This window comes from Pseudonaja textilis, chromosome 2 (genome assembly GCF_049901715.1).
Source record: "Pseudonaja textilis isolate UNSWEBS1 chromosome 2, rPseTex1.2, whole genome shotgun sequence".
Lineage (NCBI taxonomy): Eukaryota > Metazoa > Chordata > Lepidosauria > Squamata > Elapidae > Pseudonaja > Pseudonaja textilis.
In genome coordinates this window covers 98,529,174-98,548,573 of record NC_141991.1, presented here as the reverse complement: position 1 = coordinate 98,548,573, position 19,400 = coordinate 98,529,174, and the positions used below count along the sequence as shown (strand labels likewise).

General features: G+C 41.7%; 1 protein-coding gene across 6 annotated transcripts in view; it reads left to right on the top strand.

Annotated features, from left to right (window-relative positions):
- CAMSAP3 (calmodulin regulated spectrin associated protein family member 3) overlaps window positions 1-19,120 on the top strand; it is a 41,862-nt gene extending 22,742 nt beyond the window's left edge. For 4 of the 6 annotated variants that reach the window (XM_087924674.1, XM_026696238.2, XM_026696240.2 and 1 more), the window contains 13 exons: window positions 92-230; window positions 329-468; window positions 948-1,041; window positions 2,174-2,222; window positions 4,293-4,369; window positions 5,087-5,159; window positions 8,063-9,776; window positions 10,763-10,899; window positions 11,162-11,388; window positions 12,463-12,559; window positions 12,707-12,825; window positions 13,078-13,196; window positions 17,559-19,120. In XM_087924674.1, the coding sequence (XP_087780800.1) occupies window positions 92-230; window positions 329-468; window positions 948-1,041; window positions 2,174-2,222; window positions 4,293-4,369; window positions 5,087-5,159; window positions 8,063-9,776; window positions 10,763-10,899; window positions 11,162-11,388; window positions 12,463-12,559; window positions 12,707-12,825; window positions 13,078-13,196; window positions 17,559-17,867 (3,294 nt within the window). In that variant the 3' untranslated portion in view covers window positions 17,868-19,120. The remainder of the gene's footprint in view (window positions 1-91; window positions 231-328; window positions 469-947; window positions 1,042-2,173; window positions 2,223-4,292; window positions 4,370-5,086; window positions 5,160-8,062; window positions 9,777-10,762; window positions 10,900-11,161; window positions 11,389-12,462; window positions 12,560-12,706; window positions 12,826-13,077; window positions 13,197-17,558) is intronic. The other 2 variants (XM_026696239.2, XM_087924672.1) reach the window with 1 other exon arrangement.
- The last annotated feature ends 280 nt before the right edge of the window (window positions 19,121-19,400 follow it).

Below are 19,400 nucleotides of genomic sequence, written 5' to 3'. Positions count from 1 at the left end.
GCATTGTTCCAGCTTCTCTGGCACATGGAGCTAAACCCCACTATCGTGGCTTTGAATTCTCCTTGCATTTTTTTCCCCTTGTCCTGCCCAGATCCGCTATCGGAAGGATAAAGCATTGCCCAAACAGACACCATGTTTCCCTGCCATCACAGGAATAAAGGACCTGGCCAGCGGAGGGGCCATTGCTGCCACAATCCACTACTATTGCCCGCAGCTCATACGCCTTGAAGGTGAGCAACTGAGTGGAAGGATGGGGCAGCCCTTCAGAGTCACTATGAATGGCCTCTCGTCCCTTTGGCTACTAACCTCCTTGTGTGCTTCCTGGTAGACGTGTGCCTGAAGGAGACAATGTCGGTGGCAGACAGCTTGTATAACCTGCAGCTTATCCAGGGCTTTTCTTCAGATTATTTGGGTGGTTCCTGTTTCCTCTCCTTGGAGGACCTGCTCTACATGCCACCACTGCTAAGGGTGAGTCCTGGGACCGGCTGGAGAACAGCAGGCTCTGCTACGGGGAGAGTCAGAAGGGCGCAGGAAGGAGTCTGTCTAATTGAAGGAAGAGGAGCAAATGGATGTCCTGGCACAGTGGGGAAGTTTAGCTCCACATCCAGAGAAATTCCTCCTGTGGAGCAAGGAGGGATTATTGTTTTCTACCGGCACTCAGCCTGCCTTGCCTTAATAATAAGTCTTGGCTGATGTCTCAAGCCACATTAACTAAAAGCTGATGGAGCAGAAACAACAAGGCCCTCTTAAGGTAGAGGTTGGAGTGGTGCTGGAAGGAAAAAAAGAGATTTGGGTGCAATGATGGAATTGTTACCCTGCTTGCTTGTTGCCTTCGGAGAATGGCTGTGCTGCTGTAGGGCAGAGACTCCAGGGCTTCCTTCCTGCTCAAAGTCAAGCCAAGGGAGAAAAAAGTGGGCCTTGACTCACTTCCTGCTTTGCGTCCCCAGGTCAACGTCGGAGTATTTCTGGCTGAATTGTTTCTGTGCTTTGAGGTAGTAAAGCCAGATTTTGTGTGTCCAAAGGAATTGCCAAGAGTTCAAGGTAAGAAGATAATATGTCCACCCACCACCATTCCTGGGCCTTATTAAAAAAAAAAAAATCTTCATGGGAGAACCATTTGTCTCTTCACAACTACCGGGCCTTTCTTGCCTTGTAACGCAGGAGCTGCTATCATGCAGGGCAGGTTATGTAAAATGAGATAGTAGGCAGGCGTATTAAGTTAATGTGTCTCTGAATATGAGGAAGTGGATAGTGAAGAGAAAAAAAAAGCCATTGGAAGATAAAGGAGGACGTGTAGAGATCTTCGCTGTAACCAGCTTAATTTTCAGTTGCATATTTTCACATTCCTTGCAGCTCTACAACTAATGTTGCTCCTTTTAAAAAACAAAATATTCAGACTCTCAGGTTTTAGGGGGAGGTGGGAGCAGGGAGTCAATCACAGATTGTATATTTTTTCTTAGGGTTCCAAACCTGAAAATAATCCGTTAGGCTGTTTTCTAACAGGAAGGCCAAAGCACGGCATAAATATCCCAAACATTCCATAGCAGTTTCATCTAATTTATTAAACTAAAAGAATTAGCATTTTCCTTCATATGGTTAATATCCACTGTAGAATGGAATATCCATTGTACAGAATAGATTATTCTGTATATCTTTTCCCTAAGAAGTTTGCATTGATTACTTCATCCTTGTTAACATCCAGGTTCTTCCATTTTTTTAGAACTTGGGGGCAAGAGATTCGAAGTTCATATATCACAAACCCTTCTGTTTCTCATGAAAATAGGATTTTTTCTCATTTATTTGGTATGACCGCATGGTGAATCCCTGTCTAACCAGAGCAATCTGTGGTATGTAGTCAACCAGTGTATAGGGTACATGCACATCCCCACAGCTATAATTTGGCATTTGATAGGGGACTATCAGTGTTGCTCCTTTTGCCAAAGCCACATTCCAGCTAGAGCAACAACAAAGTCTACTGTGATCTGGCACGGCTCCATTCTGGTACAATGGTCTCTTTTCTGAGCTGAGATCAGAGCAGGCTTCTTTCCTGCGTCTGGGTACAGGTGACTGATACTTCCTCTCTCTTCTGACCTTTTACCAGTGCAATTGTCAGTTTGAAATCTTTGCTTTTTCCCTTCCCTGATCTTGTAGTAAAGCTGCCGATCTCTTTCAGATTCCCCTGGCCTGAATGATGCCTCAACACCAAATAGCGGGAAGAACAGGTGAGCGAGTCCTTGATATTTCCACCTGCAGTTACTCCTGTGTTACCTGTGTCCAGTTTCCTCTGTGCTGGTAGCAGGTGGCTAGGATTCTGTGTATCAGGAAGCAACATTGAGGATTTCTAAAGACACAGAGAATGGATTGTGCCCTAGGAGTAAATAAAGGAATTTAACAAAACAACAGTTCTTCCTTGTCATCCCCTGCCAAGGGTTCTGATTATGTATGTATGTATCTATATGTATTGATTACATATGTATGTATGTGTGTGTGTGTGTGTGTGTGTGTGTGTGTGTACACACACACACACACACACACACACACAGACTATACACAGACTATATATATAGTCTGACTCACAGATGAACACAATTCAGAAGCCTGATGATGGCAGATGAGATTCTGCTGAAATGTTTCTACAACTTTAAAAGCACAACTATAATGACGTGGGAAAATACCCGAACAAAGCTGAATACCACACACACACACCCAGTGCAGGGTTGTTGCTCTATTACCAATCTAATCCAAATGCTGTGTTAGACTCTGGAAACATGCATTGCATATTGCAAATGGTGCTTGTGAATTTCTGAGGTTAAATGTATAACAGCTTTTAAATTAAAAGGACTAAAATACCTAAAATCTGATTAGATTTCCAAATCTTTTAGTACTGTGCCAAATACTCCATGCACTATTAGCAATAGCAATAGCACATAGACTTATATACTACTTCACAGTGCTTTACAGCCCTCTCTAAGCAGTTTACAGCGTCAGCATATTGTCCCCAACAATCTGGGTCCTCATTTTACCCACCTTGGAAGGATGGAAGGCTGAGTTGACCTTGAGCCTGGTGGGATTTGAACTGCCAAATTGCAGGCAGCCAGTAGTCAGCAGAAGTGGCCTGCAGTACTGCACTCTAACCACTGCGCCATCAATGCTCTTGGTCCCTGGATCACCTGTTGAAACCTTTAATAAAGACAATCCTCCTTTTGTAATCTGTCCAAGTAACTTTTGAGTTGTGGCTATTTCAGAGCTTGATTTGTCACTTCAGAAGTGGCACGAATCCAGTGTTCCAAAACTTGACTTTCCTGTTGATAGTTTGATGCTTGCCCCCGGGCCTTTTTACATGCTAGAAGTCTCTTCAAGTAAACTTGGATCTGGAAGGAGTTATTCCTGCTCTTAGGGTGGGGAGAACTCACTCACTGTGTATGTTATTGATGCCTTGTCATGTTGCTGTAGAACCTGCCTTTGCTCCGGGGGAAAAACTGACCTTGGGCTGTTCTGAAGTAAGAGTAGAGTGCTACTTGTTCTCACAAGATCTCACTCTTGATCAGGAGAGCCTCCTTGATATGCCTGGATTGAGTTGCATGCTTAGAGGAAAGATTCTTGGCCAACGCTGCAGTTCCCAAATTGCTTCAGGCTGATAATTTTTTTTTTTTTTTGGAGAAAACCTTTGATCTTATTTAGATTTCTGGCACAGTTCTCGTCTCATTTGCAAGTTATGGGAATGCCTGTAGGCAGCAAATTAGAATAACTTGTTTCTGCAAGTCAGTAAATACACATTCACTTTATCCTCCAAATGAATGAACTGATTGACTCTTCACCTTATATAGACATATGTCATATTTATATATGCGTGTGTAATAATGTTACGATTGTATAATTCCTTCTTGAGTTTTTGCATCCCTTCTGCTTTCTCACCTTCTCCCATCACAGGTATTTAAGTCCCTCTAAGCATCCAATTGCCATCCAAATTTGCTGTTTCTCTTTAGCTGTTATCTATCTATCTATCTATCTATCTATCTATCTATCTATCTATCTATCTATCATCTATCTATCTATCTATCTATCTATCTATCTATCTATCTATCTATCTATCTATCTATCATCTATCTATCTATCTATCTATCTATGGGCAGGGGGACAGAACTATTTTAGGGAGATTTGTTGTTTATTGATGCAAATCCTGGCTGTTAGTCCTATAACAATCAGGTTATTGTACTGTCTTCCTGTATGCAACAACCCGAAACCTGATCCCTCTTTTGATCCAATCTTCGCTTCTTGCTCTTGTTTTGTAGCAGCTCCCCTGTGTTCAGTTTGCGCCACCCACTGCTGCCTGGAGGACAGGCACAGTCACCACTCTGTGGCTCCTTAGGTAAGATCTGACTCCTTCTGTTCTTCGTCTTGCGGTTCCGAGTAACTTTCATGTAGATATAGAAAAAGAAAAGTTTGGTTGGAAGTATATGGTGTTAAGCCAAGCATATGCGGCTTTTAAAAATCTAAAAGGTTATCTTGATCTTGGCTTTCAGCATTTCCCAATGATCAGGTTGGTTCTGAATGCTCAGCGCTGGTTATCCCTCCAGTTGTTCTGGGCTGTGGCTACACACAGATCAGGGAAAATGAGAGGCACAGTAAACTTGTTGGTTTAGTTGTGTGATAAGGATGTACTCTGCCAGGTTTTTTCAATTATGTAAAGCAATTGTGGCTTACTCCTTTAAATACTTTCCCACTGAGTTCAGTGACACTTCTAAACCTACGTGTTTAAGATTGTACTGTATGCAAATCAGCAGCCTTGGATTTTAATGAAATTCTAACCTCAAAAAATAATAATCAAAGAGATTAAAATGACCAAAGATTGGCCAATCTTAACATAATTGTGAAAGATACTCCTGCTAAAATATAAATTGTTGCAGTTTCGCCATGCTGCTTGTCGCTCCTTACACTGATCTAATGGGGGAAATAACTGTCTTCCTGAGATGCTTGCTGTTCTTTTTTTAAAGCAGGCCTTGAATCCTGCTACTACTAGAGAAAACCATTGTGTGATCTCTTTGGAGTTGTGCTTTGTTGTGACTTTCTGCCTTTGTTCACGTAGGTTCCCTGCATCATTCCACATCCATGTCCCAAGTAGAAGGCTTTGGTAAATCATGGAGCAAGAAGCAGCTCAGGTGAGAGGAAGAACCGTGGATCATTTGCTGACACTCCTGAAAAACTAGGAGGAGCTAGCAGGAAGAACACAGAACCATTGATTATGCAGCCCACGGGATTTTAACAACCAGCAGTTTGTACAATGGGGTGGCAAAAATTAGGTGAGGCAAGGAGGGGAAAGAATAAGAACAGTAGGGAAATAACACAGAAATTAAGATGAAGTGAGTTGGAATAATAGGAAGGAACTAAAAGGCTAAATTACTAAAATGGACCAGTATTGCAGTTTTCTCAGCAACATGTGGAAGTGGTTTCCATTTTCCACTCTAGCCTAGAGTCATGGCATTCCCTGGTGGTCTCCCTTCCATGTACTAAATAGGGGTAATACCAAGGACATTAATTTGCCTTAAGCAAAGTTTGAGCCAAAAGGCAAAACAGAATTGAATAATTGACAGTTAGTGGGGTATTTGTTTTCATTTTTTAAATGGTATTTTAACAGCTGGTAATAGGTTAAGTTTAATTTGGCTCAGTCACCAATAGAGTCTTTTGCAAACTTGTAATTTTGAATATATTGGCATTCTGACAACATCCAGAATTCCCAGCTAGCATATCTGTGATTATTTTGACACCTCTGGAAGTGGTCTTATTTAAGCTTCAATATATACCTTAAGGTTATGACCTTCAATATAATACATAATACATAACTTCCAATCGAATTCTGCTTGGTACATTCTTATAATACACCCTATATTCTTTAAAAAAAAGATTATAAATATATGTAATTATAAACCCTCATTCCATTCCAATTCAGTTCTATCATTAATAATCATTAAAATCTTAACATCTTTAACACTTCTTTTCAATTAAATATCATACTTCCTTAAAGACACATATAATCTTCATAATTAATTTTTCCCTTCTTTCTCTTCACATGTTTTATAAATCATTAAATATTCATTTTGTTACAATTATTTATGGACAAGCATTCCACTGAATTACAATAGCTATTTTATCAAACATTTTAATCATACATTGTTTCATATTTTCTAAAGTTATTTCTATTTCTAATATAACAATACTATCTTATGTACCTTTGCAGAATCCCTTTTTCCATTAAATTTTCACCCATTATCTCTAAATAGGCCCTGTTTCTCTATATATTGTTTCTGTCCTTTATAACTTCTTTTCCTTTCTTTCTTCCCTCTCATCTCCCTCCCCTTTTTATCCCCTTGTCTCTCTACTTCTAATTCTCCCTTCTGCATTTCCCTCTCTTGTTGTTCTGCAGGCATTTCTTGTTGTTTCTCATAGTTCCAAATCTCCATTTCTAAAAACTGAAATACAAAGCCAAAAGAACCTTTCCCTTCTTGTGCATCTTCTTTGTACTTTTTAAGTTCCATTTTCAGTTCTTCTAAAAGTGGAACCATTTTAAACAGTTTTAAACAACCACCCAACTGATTTTAGTCATTCAAATACAATAACCAAGAATCCAGAAATCATCAAGTAATCCAAATAGTCCCGAGTTATTTCTTCTTATTTCTTTTTCCACTTTCTCTTCCTGGGGTTTTTGTTGCGATATTCAGTTAAAATGTATTTTTTGGAAGTCTTGTTGAGATTTTGCTGTAAGTTCTTTTTAATTCCAGGCAGTCTCTTCCCTTCCAGATCCTTCCCTTTTATTCTTTTTCTCTCCTTTCCTGTTTTCAAAAGTTTTTGATTATCCAGAAATCTTTATTATCCCTTTGGCTTTTTATTTTCAGCATTAAATGCCTATTAATGTCAAAGTGGATTTTTTTCCAATTTCTTGCTTAAGTCTCTTAGCTGTCAGTATAGGAAAAGGAGGAAAAAAACCCAAATCTCTTGCCTTTTCTCTCTCCTTCACAGCTTAAAAATCTTAGGGAACAATGTTATTGTTTTTTTTTTAATAGTTTCAATTCCAGGGTACCTTGCTTTTGCTGTTTGACCCGGTCAACCAAAACTTTCTCTTCTTATCTTCCTTCTGCACACTCTTTTCCAGTCGAGTTCTTCTTTGTGGTGGCCATTTCTGACCACCGCTACAACCGCCTTCAGGAAAGGGAGTAATGGCCAGCTGGGGAGGAGAGATGCGGCTCTCCTCAACCCTGCAGGCAGTCTCCCCCCTCTTCACCACCTCTATGGGGTGGCTTAGTCCCGAAACCAGCCAGCTCAGGATGCTCTAGCAGCGAGCACGGATCAAAGCTTTGCAGAGACAAGGCTTCGTTCGGTCTGTTGCCGAAGAAGCTCAAACCGGAAGTTTGTTATTTTGTAAGAAATAAATATGATTTTGACTTTTATTGAAGAGGAAATAATTTAAATGATTAAAAAATCATTATTGGTTTATAAACGTATGCAAATTTAATTATTAAAACAATGGATTTCCTGTTTTCCCGATTTCAAAGTTGTACTTAGGGCTGCTTTCCACCAAATCATCAATAGATAAACAGTTCAGTTAATTAAAAATAACACAAAACAGGATGGCAAATAATTAAATGTGAGCAATACCTATCTTCCACTGCTCAATGAAAGCTAAATAAAATATTCTACATAAAATTGTTCTGCTTTCTAGTTAAGAGAGTAAACAAAACATCGTGCAGGTCACTGAAATTTCTACCTGCGTCTGATACCAGAGCACCTTACCTCTACGACCTCATCTCTGTGGCTTTTTAAGTTCCTTAAGAACCACCTTCAGACTTCCTTAAATTCAGGAACTTCAAAACTATAACCTGGCATTCTCAGGAGGTATGAGGAATACTAGATGTTTAGGTTAGAGTCATGTAGGATGTCGTAGCTATATGCTTGGATATAGAATTGTGGAAAAGAAGCTGTGCAATGCTGGGGTAGAAGTTGAAGTTGGGCTTTCTCAGCCAATCTTTTCTGATTTTTAATATTCTTTCCTTCTTCCTCTCTTTTCTAGCCATCCCTTGTCACAGGCAGTCTCGTTCAGCATTCCTTTTGGCCTGGACAGTGATGTGGATATTGTGATGGGGAACCCGGTGGGCATCCTTCGTTCTGTCAGTTCTGACAGCCTGGCACCGACCCTCTACTCCTCCTTGCCTCGCTCCCCCCTCCCATGGCCTACTGAGGCTGCTGAGGCCCCCAATGGATTAGTAATGCCGTCACTCCATGGGGCTGGACACAAAAGTCAAGAGGGACCAGTTCTCGAGAACGGCCTAAATGATGGCTACCCTGATTTGCCCACCATTGAGGAAGCGCTGCAGATCATCCACAGCAGTGAACGCCTGGTCCCCGAGGGAGCCCCCGATGGCTTTTATTTGCACTCACCAGAGCCTCCTAAAATGTCTATGCTGGAAAAGACTCCCCTGCCCACTGTTTACCGCTGCCATAATGGGCCCCCCAATGGTGCAGAACCCGTGCAAGAAGGTAGCTTGGACTCCGATGCCGAAGAGCCCTTGAGGCTTGCAGGAGGCCCAGATGATTCCACCTCAGGCGTGAGTTCACTGAGTTCACAACCAGAGAGCACTGCCTCCTCCACCTCTGGTGTGCGCATGACCAGCTTTGCTGAACGCAAGAAGAAACTGGCAGCTACTGATAGCAAGTCCAGCGGGATCAGCTCTGAAGGCTCAGAGGCTGGTCAGGTGCCATCAGAAGAAAGCCCTGCCCAAAGCCCTGCCCTTAGTTCAGAAATGAGCCAGTTGAGTGCCCGGTTGGAGGAGAAGCGTCGGGCTATTGAGGCTCAGAAGAAACGCATAGAGGCTATATTTACCCGGCACCGTCAGCGCTTGGGCAAGAGTGCCTTCCTACAACTACAGAAGGCTCCTGATTCTCAGTCTGAAGATAGTCGACTTGCCCTGGAGGAGCGGCTGGCTCAGCTAGAGGCTGAGGAAGAAACTGGAAGCCCACGTACCCGTCTGGATACTAAACAGGTTACTTTCTCTCCTGATATCACCAAAGGGGGAGCACTTGATGAGAATCTGGGTGATTACAATCGGGCAGTGGCCAAACTGAACACAGCCTTGAGCTCACTGCAGTTGGACATGCAGCGCCTGAGTGAGCAACAGCAACGCCTCATGCAGGAGAAGAAGCCAAGCGCACAAGCCTGGGTGATCCCAGCCCCAAGGACTGGCCGCGAGGGGGCCCCTCCTCGTTCTTCACTGGAACTGTCCTCCCCTTCGCCTTCCCCTTCCCGCAAATCTCGCTCACCCCAGCCCACACCCAAGAAATCTCCAGCCCCCGTGCCTCCCAAGAGTCCCAAGCATACCCGGCCAGTTGAGCTAAAGCTGCCCCCCCTCACACGAGTCCTGACGCCTCCTCACAATGTGGACACCCTTCCACACCTCCGCAAATTCTCCCCAAGCCAGGTTCCTGTGCAGACTCGTTCCTCCATCCATTTTGCTGAGGAGGTGCTGCCTGTGCCAGAGGTGGAAACCCAAAATAATCTGCGACCGGTGGCCTCTGTTCCTCCACAAGGAGGCAATGCTCGTGTTTCAGGTGATGGCACCAGTGATGCCTCCTCACCCAGCGATCGACACAGTAGCCTGGTTGAAATCCCCCTGTCTAGCTTAAAGGGAGAGGATGATGAAGATGTGGATGGGGATGACTCCCTGGAGGAATCAATTGCTGAAACTTTGGATTCTGAGCCTCGTACAGGTCTGGGCTTCTTTTTTAAGGTGAGAATTTAACTCTTGGCTACTAACAATTCTTACCTACTTGACAGAGCGTTCTGCTTTCTGTAAAAGAGCTTCTGGAAGAAGGGAAGGAGGTTGGCTAGGGCTTCTGATCTATAGACTGGGGTACATTTTTTCAAAATTAGTTGGCTCAACATAAAAGGAGCAGGAGGAATATCAGATTCTGTCAAGGGAAGTGTGTTCCAAAATGCCACCTGGTAGGCACAAGCTTATTACGTGGGAATTGTCAGACAAGGGATTTAAACCATGTGTGAAGGCGTGCAAATAATTCCTGTGTTTGAGAAATATATTGAGAAATATAGGACATGAGAAAATGTTTTCAGAGGATTTTTTTGTTGTTCTGCCATTGGCCAGCCTAAATCCCAGCAGTAGTAATAGCTTCAGTAGCTATTCTCTAGTAATCAGTACATATTTCCTTGGCATCTAGAATTGGAACTAGTTGTTTTCCTCATATTATGAATGCTGGAGATTCGAGATTCTGAAGTGCAGGTCATATGTGCACTAATTTTTGTTGCAAGTGAATCCTTTTAAGTGACTTCTATTTGCACGACCACTTTCAAAACGTGATAGTAAACACTCGGTCTCATCAATTTAAAATACAATTTAGTTGAAGTCTGCTCCAAGCAGAGCATGAAACTAGCATGAGTAGCCAGAATGGAAGTGTTTAAGTCCTCCAAGATGAACAGGAGATGATTGCCAGAGTCTCCAATCTGAGGGAGGAGAGGATACAGCCTCAACCCCTCACAGCTTCAACCTCAAACTGTCTACCATGGACCCACCCCATTTATCTGTATTTACTTGCTTGTTCATGTTTATGTTCATATTTATGCCTGCTATCTAGTACATGTTTGACCAATAAATAAATAAAATTAAATAAATAAATAATAAGCGTGAACTGACTCCTTGGGTAGTCAAAACTGATGCTAATCCATCAGGGTTACTCAGCTGACATGTTTTTTTCTACACAGGATGAGGATAAGGCCGAAGAGGAAATGGCACAGAAGCGAGCCAGTCTCTTAGAGAGACAGCAGAGGCGCAGTGAGGAGGCACGGCGCAGAAAACAGTGGCAGGAGGCAGAGAAGGAACAGAAGAAAGAGGAAGCCAAGTAAGATGGGATGAGCCACCATGTTGTTGATCAATACTCACCACTCTGCCTAGTGGCATGGGAGCTGCTTTGACGTAATGAGGTATCACGTATCATAGGCACGTGACCATTAGAATCAAGCAAATGGGGCCAATGTCCGCCTATTTATTCTACCCGGCCAATTACAGCAGGGTGGGTCAGAGTCATGCAATTAGATAGCTAAATGGATTGATCCAATTGATTAATATCCCCTGTGGATTTGTAACTACTTCCCCCACCCCAGACTTCAAGTGGATGAGCGGCCCAGAGTAGAGGAAGAAGTTGGGCCAAGGCGTGGCGACTTCACTCGTCAAGAGTACCTGAGGCGTCATCAACTCAAACTGATGGATGATCTAGATAAAGTGCTGCGTCAGAAGCCCACAACCGTTCGCGCCCTAAAGAAAGGACGGCCTAAAACAGTCTTTTGCGATGATTCTGCCCTTGCCCGCAGCCCTGTCAAAGGACTCCTTGGTAAGAGTTATGACAAGAGGGAGGAAAGGGAGGAAAAGCAGTCCAGTTCAATCAAGACAGGGAAAAGTCTGTAAGAGGCCGTGGTTTCTCCAGAGAATTGAGACCGAAGGGTCCTCTGGAGTGTGAGGAAGGGCTTTCAAAGGCTGTGATTATGTTGCTCTACCATGATGTCATCATCTGCCCGCATGCCTATCCCTTATTCCCCAGGATGATAATGAATTATTAAAGGTGATGGTCTTAGTTGGTTCTCCCTCTCTCTGAGCTGGCTAGGTTAATCTCTTGCGTGGCTTTAAGGATTTCCAGATGATTGTTGCTGGTTAAGGTTTAGGCCAAAACCCTTAGAATAAGCACAGTTCTGGATTTCATTATTTTCACCAAACTTTTTTTTGTTGAAACCTGACCTTACTAACCCAACTGGGTACATGTTGGACTTTCTTTAACTGCGGCATAAATAGCTGGTGGTCTTAGAGGTGGGATTAATATAATTTCTAAACATAGATTGTCAGACAATTTTCAACACATGCATCAGCTCTCTGGAAAAGTCATTTTTGGGAAAGTGTTTTTTTAAATCAGTTTGATAATACTTGGCTCCATTCTCTGTTCTTAGAATCGTATCTTGCTTTTATGGTATCTGCTATAGTGGTGTCTTGTTTGTTTCTACAGGGCTGGTTGTCATTTTAAAATCATTGTTGACTTAGATGAGAGCGTTTGTGGGATTTTCTGATAGGGTGAAATTGTGCCGTCTTTTAAGATGAGATTTATATGTAGGTCTCCCATCATTGCAACGCCAAATGACTTTTTTTTAAAGAGATGCTATGAAGCAGTCAGTTGGGCTCTATTGACAATGGAGGGCATTTCTCTTTTAAAGGAAGCATTTGATTCTTTAGTTGCTTAATTGCATGCGATTGTTAGTTTTGATTTAGTACCTTTGGAAGTTGCTTCATTGATTTTTTTCCCCCCAGTAACAAAAATCAAGGTCTGCCAAACTCTCAAAATAAATGAATGAGCTTCTTTCTTAGCGTTATAAATGAGAGGCTATTATGCCAGCTCTTACTGGTATCCATTTTTTTTAAGGCTCCAAGCTCAGCAAAGTATACTCTCAGTCTACTCTCTCTCTTTCAACCGTGGCCAATGATCCGGGAAACTCCCTCTTCATCAAAAGAGCTTCGCGGTGAGTAGCCATTGCGTCTCTATATTGCTTGCTGGCAAGTGGGTGAGGAAGGTTTAGACCTGAATCCATATCCAAAGAAATGCATCTATGTACAAATGATTGAGGTTCTCTTAAATCCAGGGTTAAATATATTGATCTGTTCCCCAGAGCTGCATCACCTTCTGGGCCAATGTCTCCCAGTCGGTTGCTGCCGAATCAGAACCGGGAACGTGACTGGGAAAATGCATCGACTGCCTCCTCACCAGCTTCCATTCCAGAATATACTGGTAAACCTTATTCTGTTGTTCCACAGATAATAACTTTCCTCTCCTGGCATGGCAGAGGGTGGTTGGCTAGATCCCCCCCCACTTCCAGGTGCCCCGTCTTAAAGTAGCCTTGGCTATGCATAAGGCCCTTCTGGTTCCACCTTCTGTCACGGCAAACCATTTATGAATGCCTCTTTTTGGGCCTGCTTTCCTTCAGATAGGGAGAAACGTAACCTATCTTCTATCTAGGCTAACTTCATTGTATTTTTGCAGGGCCCAAGCTGTATAAGGAGCCCAGTGCCAAGTCCAATAAATACATAATCCACAATGCATTGTCTCACTGCTGCCTCGCTGGCAAGGTCAATGAACCCCAGAAAATCCGTATCTTGGAGGTAAGTCGAGACATGGTGAATATGAGCCATGGAAAACATACAGCCCTTCTTTCCTGAAATGGGCACAGCATGCAAATGTTGGTATCAAACCTAAGAGTAACTGCCTTAAAAAAATTGGACAATTGTGGCTACAGGTCTGCATCAATAGCATGGAGCTACAGGTTAAATAATCAGTTAAATAATCACTCACTCAGCAACTGTTTGGTTACCACAGCACTGAACACCTGGTCCTCAAAGTTCTGGCCGTTTCAGCATCTCTATGGTCTTGTGATCACAATCTGGACACTTGGCAACCGGCTTGCACTTATGGCAGTTGCAGTGTCCCAGAATCAGGATTGCTATTTGCAACCTTCTCTCCCAACTTCCCACAAACAAAATAAATGGGAAAGCTGGCCGGGAAGGTCATAAGTTGATCTTGTCACTCCACCTTGCAGCAACTATCACAAACCTGATTGAGGCACACCTGTTTCTTGTGTACCATCCTCTGCCTGGAAGCAGCGATCACAGGCCTTCTTGTACTTGAGCCTCACTGGCCCCTCACACACCCTCCCCTGCTCAAGAGCAGCCGCTTTAGGCCTGGCCCCTCATGTAACACACCAGCCCCTCATGTGCTCTCCCTCACCTGGCAACAACTGCTTACCTGCCTGTCAGCCTACTTCCAAATTTCCATATTGGGATTTCCAATTTCCTGCTGCCTTCCCCATTGACTTGGTTCTTGGAAGCTATGAGGAGGCTATAAGGAGGTCCTTGCTTAACAACCTGTGAACCTCGCTTAACAATGGCGCAATAGAGGCTGCTAGGATTGCCATCACTAAGCAATGCAAATGCATAATGTCATGTTCTATGATTGCATCACTTAGCAAATGAAATTCTGGTCCCAATTAGCCTGGTTAACTGGGGGCTACCTGCATATATATTTGTATTGGCTTAATTTAGTACGCTGGGGGCTGCTTCTTCATACACAGATTTTCCTTCTGGTCTCCTTCAGTATATAATAGCCTGATCTACTGAGATGTACTACTGTAATCATGGTATGGGTAGGCAACTTGATTTTTTTTTTATTTGAGTTTTCACACATACAAAATACAAGTAAAACATCTTTTTTCAAAATAGTATGGTCCCGGTTGAACTTCTTTATACAGACACAAAGCTCAATTTCATGCTCCTTTTTGTGTTCTATTCCATACCTTATACTATTCTACATTTTCTATATAGGTTTTCTCCTCTTTTAATTTTCTCAATTTTATTTTGATTATCTCATCTCAATCCAAATCATTATATTTATACTTTTGTCTGTTCTGTTTCAATTTCATATTATCTTTTCTCATTAAACAAAGTTTCTCTTGTAGTTATTAATTGGAGTATGACATCTTTATATCTTTTAATTACATCCATTCAACTCTTATTTAAACTTCAATATATACCTTAAGGTTATGACCTTCAATATAATACATAATACATAACTTCCAATCGAATTCTGCTTGGTACATTCTTATAATACACCCTATATTCTTAAAAAAAAGATTATAAATATATGTAATTATAAACCCTCATTCCATTCCAATTCAGTTCTATCATTAATAATCATTAAAATCTTAACATCTTTAACACTTCTTTTCAATTAAATATCATACTTCCTTAAAGACACATATAATCTCCATAATTAATTTTTCCCTTATTTCTCTTCACATGTTTTGTAAATAATTAAATATTCATTTTGTTACATTTATTTATTGACAAGCATTCCACCGAATTACGATAGCTATTTTATCAAACATTTTAATCATACATTGTTTCATATTTTCTAAAATTATTTTTGTTTCTAATATAACAATACTATCTTATGTACCTTTGCAGAATCCCTTTTTCCATTAAATTTTCACCCATTATCTCTAAATAGGCCCTGTTCCTCTATATTTTGTTTCTGTCCTTTATAACTTCTTTTCCTTTCTTTCTTCCCTCTCTTCTTCTCCCTCCCCTTTTTACCCCCTTGTCTCTCTACTTCTAATTCTCTCTCCTGCATTTCCCTCTTCTGTTACTTTCTCATTTTATACTTATTTTTCACTCTATTTTTTTGGAGTTGTTTTTCTCAATTTTAAACTTTCCATTCTTTCCCACCTTTCCTTTTTTCCCCTACCTAAGATTACTTATTCATTAAAGATGGCTTCTTCCTTGTCGCAAACTTCTTGTTCTGCAGGCATTTCTTGTTGTTTCTCATAGTTCCAAATCTCCATTTCTAAAAACTGAAATACAAAGCCAAAAGAACCTCTCCCTTCTTGTGCATCTTCTTTGTACTTTTTAAGTTCCATTTTCAGTTCTTCTAAAAGTGGAACCATTTTTGTTATGACTCCCCTTCGAAATTCAAACGAACGAAACAGAAAGCAGCTGTTTCACAATTAAATCAAACGGAAAGAAGTCTTATTAGATAACGGCTGGCAGAAACCACAGCATAAATCTTACTCTGTCCAGCAAACCAGTCCTGGCAATAAATCCTCAGCCTCAGAGCTCTTTGCTGTAACGTCCTCACTCAAATAGTCATTTTGTTTCTGGCGAAAGGCACCAGCTCAGCTGTGTCCTTTTATACCCATTAAGGCAACGTGCTAATTAACTGGCTTGCCCTTCAGATTAACGTTTCCTGGTTCTGACGTCAATCCACGATCTAAGAGTCATCAGAGTCAAAACTCCCAACAGGACCGATCCTTCCAATCACAACACATTTTAAACAGTTTTAAACAACCACTCGATTGATTTTAGTCATTCAAATACAATAACCAAAAATCCAGAAATCATCAAGTAATCCAAATAGTCCCGAGTTATTTCTTCTTATTTCTTTTTCCACTTTCTCTTCCTGGGGTTTTTGTTGCAATGTTTGAGTTATGTATTTTTTGGAAGTCTTGTTAAGATTTTGCTGTAAGTTCTTTTTAATTCCAGGCAGTCTCCTCCCTTCCAGATCCTGCCCTTTTATTCTTTTTCTCCTTTCCTGTTTTCAAAAGCTTTTGATTATCCAGAAATCTTTATTATCCCTTTGACTTTTTATTTTCAGCATTAAATGCCTATTAATGTCAAAGTGGATTTTTTTCCAATTTCTTGCTTAAGTCTCTTAGCTGTCAGTATAGGAAAAGGAGGAAAAAAACCCAAATCTCTTCCCTTTTCTCTCTCCTTCACAGCTTAAAAATCTTAGGGAACAATGTTATTGTTTTTTTTTAATAGTTTCAATTCCAGAGTACTTTATTTGTTGCTTTTGCTGTTTGACCCGGTCAACCTAAACTTTCTCTTCTTATCTTCCTCCTGCACATTCTTTTCCGGTCTAGTTCTTCTTTGTGGTGGCCATTTCTGACCACTGCTACAACCGCCTTTGGGAAAGGGAGTAATGGTCAGCTGGGGAGGAGAGATGCGGCTCTCCTCAACTCTGCAGACACTCCCCCCTCTTCACCACCTCTATGGGGTAACTTAGCCCCGAAACCAGCCAGCTTGGGGCCCTCCAGCGGAGAGCACGGATCGAAGCCTCACAGAAACGAGGTTTCAGTCTGTCGCCGAAGAAGCTCAAACCAGAAGTCTCATCTCTAGAGATTTTGGACTACGCTTCCGATACTCTTTGGCTATCGATCATGCTGACAATATTAAACATCTGAAGAGCCCCAAAATTTAAGGTTTACTGCAGTTACAGAATAAACAGAAAGCCCTAGATGCATTCTTTAGTTGTGATGAAAAGGAGAAGTACTAGCAACTCAATCATTAAAAAATGTAAATGGCTGAACTTTACTGTTGAAAACTGGTGGAGTCCTTTTAATGGGTACTAGATGTTAATACTATAAGCCAAGGCCAGTCTTTTCTTTGTGAGAAGAAATAAATAATAGCAATATCACTTAGACTTATATACCGCTGTAGTGCTTTACAGCCCTCTCTAAGCAGTTTACACAGTCAGCATATGGGTCCTCATTTTACCAACCTTGGAAGGATGGAAGGCTGAGTCAACTTTGAACAGGTAATTTAGTATTGCTCTCCTAATTTGACTTTACTAGTATCAATATAATTTGGAATGGTACCTTCTGGTTCTTCAGTAGTTTTTTTTTTAGGAATTAGCAATAACACTTAGACTTATGTGCCACTTCAGTGCTTTTCAGCCCTCTTTAAGCAGTTTCAGAATCAGCATATTTCCCCAACAATCTGGGTCCTCATTTTACCAACCTCAGAAGGATGGAAGGCTGAATCAATCTTGAGCCAGTCAGAATCGAACTGATGAGTTGGCAGAATTAGCTTGTCATACTGCTAATCATTGTGCCACTACGGCTATTGTTTTGTGTTTTATACTTTGGCCTTATCTAATCTTTGGATTGTATGTTTCTTTTCTCTCAATCTTAGGAAATTGAAAAGAGCAAAGCAAACCACTTCCTCATTCTCTTCCGTGATTCAAGTTGCCAGTTCCGGGCGCTCTACACCCTGTCTGGGGAAACAGATGAATTGACACGTTTAGCAGGCTATGGGCCCCGCACTATTACCTTGCCCATGATTGAAGGCATCTACAAGTATAGCTCTGATCGCAAACGCTTCACTCAGATTCCCAGTAAGACCATGTCCATGAGTGTGGACGCCTTCACTATCCAGGGCCACCTCTGGCAAACCAAGAAACCAGGCACCCCCAAGAAGCCAAGCACACCAAAAGAGCTGTGACCTGAAGAACTTGGTGTTGTTCCTACTCTCTGCCTAGACTTAGACTTATGACACTGAACAACTGGCCTCTGTGATGGATGGCTTGAGTTGACGGGGATGTTGGGCATGGGTCTGAGACTCTAATCCTGGACCAGCACTATCTCTGGCTGGATCAGAGTTATCTGGGAAATTCTTCTGGTGCCTGCTTTGAAGATGAGACTACTACTGGCTGCTTTGGGTTGTGGGGCGGTATGGTGTTGGAAGACTAGCTTCGGTGTGACCTGCAAATCCCATAAGCTCAAGTCTCAAAGAGTTGCCATAATAACACTGCCCTAAATAAGGGTTTGCTTCTTGCCTCTAACTACTACCTGAATGTTAATGTGCAGCCAGAAGGAAGAGTCTATTTTTCAGACTCCCGTTTGCCTGGAAGATTCTATGTTGATTTTTTTCATTTCTTGGGTCTCCCTGTTTATACTTATACATACTATACATATATATATATATATGTATGTATATGAGCTATTTAATGATTTTTCAATTATTTGTATATAAAAAAGAACAAATTTGGAACAGCGGGTAGGGTGAATTTGTATATGAAGTTGGCATGGTGGAGGTAGTACAGAGCAAGGTGTGTATGTACGTATGTGTGTTCATTCCTTTTTCCAGTGAACACCTCCCTTTTTGTCTACTCCCTTATTTACAAGGGCTATTAGGTGTACAGCTGAGAAAGAGCTGTTAACGGGATCTCTTTTCAGCAGCTGCTATCATTTACACGTTGAGAAGCTGGTGGCTGCTATAGTCATAGAGCAGGTCTCTGTGTACCCTGAGGTAAACTGCCAAAAGAAAACTCCAACCACTTTGGGAGGAGTGTGTTCCATCTTCCTTTTTCTCTTTCCTCCTTTCTTTCTCCAAACCCTGTTTACCTGCTTCCAAGGTTATAAGGCTGGGTATGCAGCCCGCTCAAAGGATAGAGGAGCCTGGGCACAAAATGTTAAATAGCCCTTGATTATTTGAGCCTCATTTGCCATCCAACCTTTCTGCCTCAGCTACAAGTTGCTTGCAAAGCAGAGTAGGGGGAAGATGTGAGGGAGCCGGTCCCATTCAGCTTGGATGCTTCACTCTGATTCTGTCTTGTTCAACCTTAATCTGGTCTCTTGTGGCTGACTGAGCATTATGTAGGTGTCTGCGGGGGGGGTTATAGGGCAGGGTTGAGTTGATGTAAAAAGTGGGTTGGGATTTTTATCCTTCCCACTTAATAAAGTAACTTAAATGAGCTCTTTACTGGTCGTTACTCAATGAACGTTTGAATCTTGAAGTCTGTACTACTGATAAGCAGGCGAGGCGTCTTTGCAAGACTAGTGGATATTGAAATTAGAAATTGAATGCCACACAGTTCTGAAAGGCGCTCGTTCATCCCTACCTTCCATAATATATGGTAGAATTGTTTAGAATGAATACTATCCCTTGATTATTTAAAGTAAAAAATGCAGGTGCCTGTGTTGAACAAGGAGTGAGCTCAAGATGGGATTAGCTCCTATTGTCTTGCATTTTAAG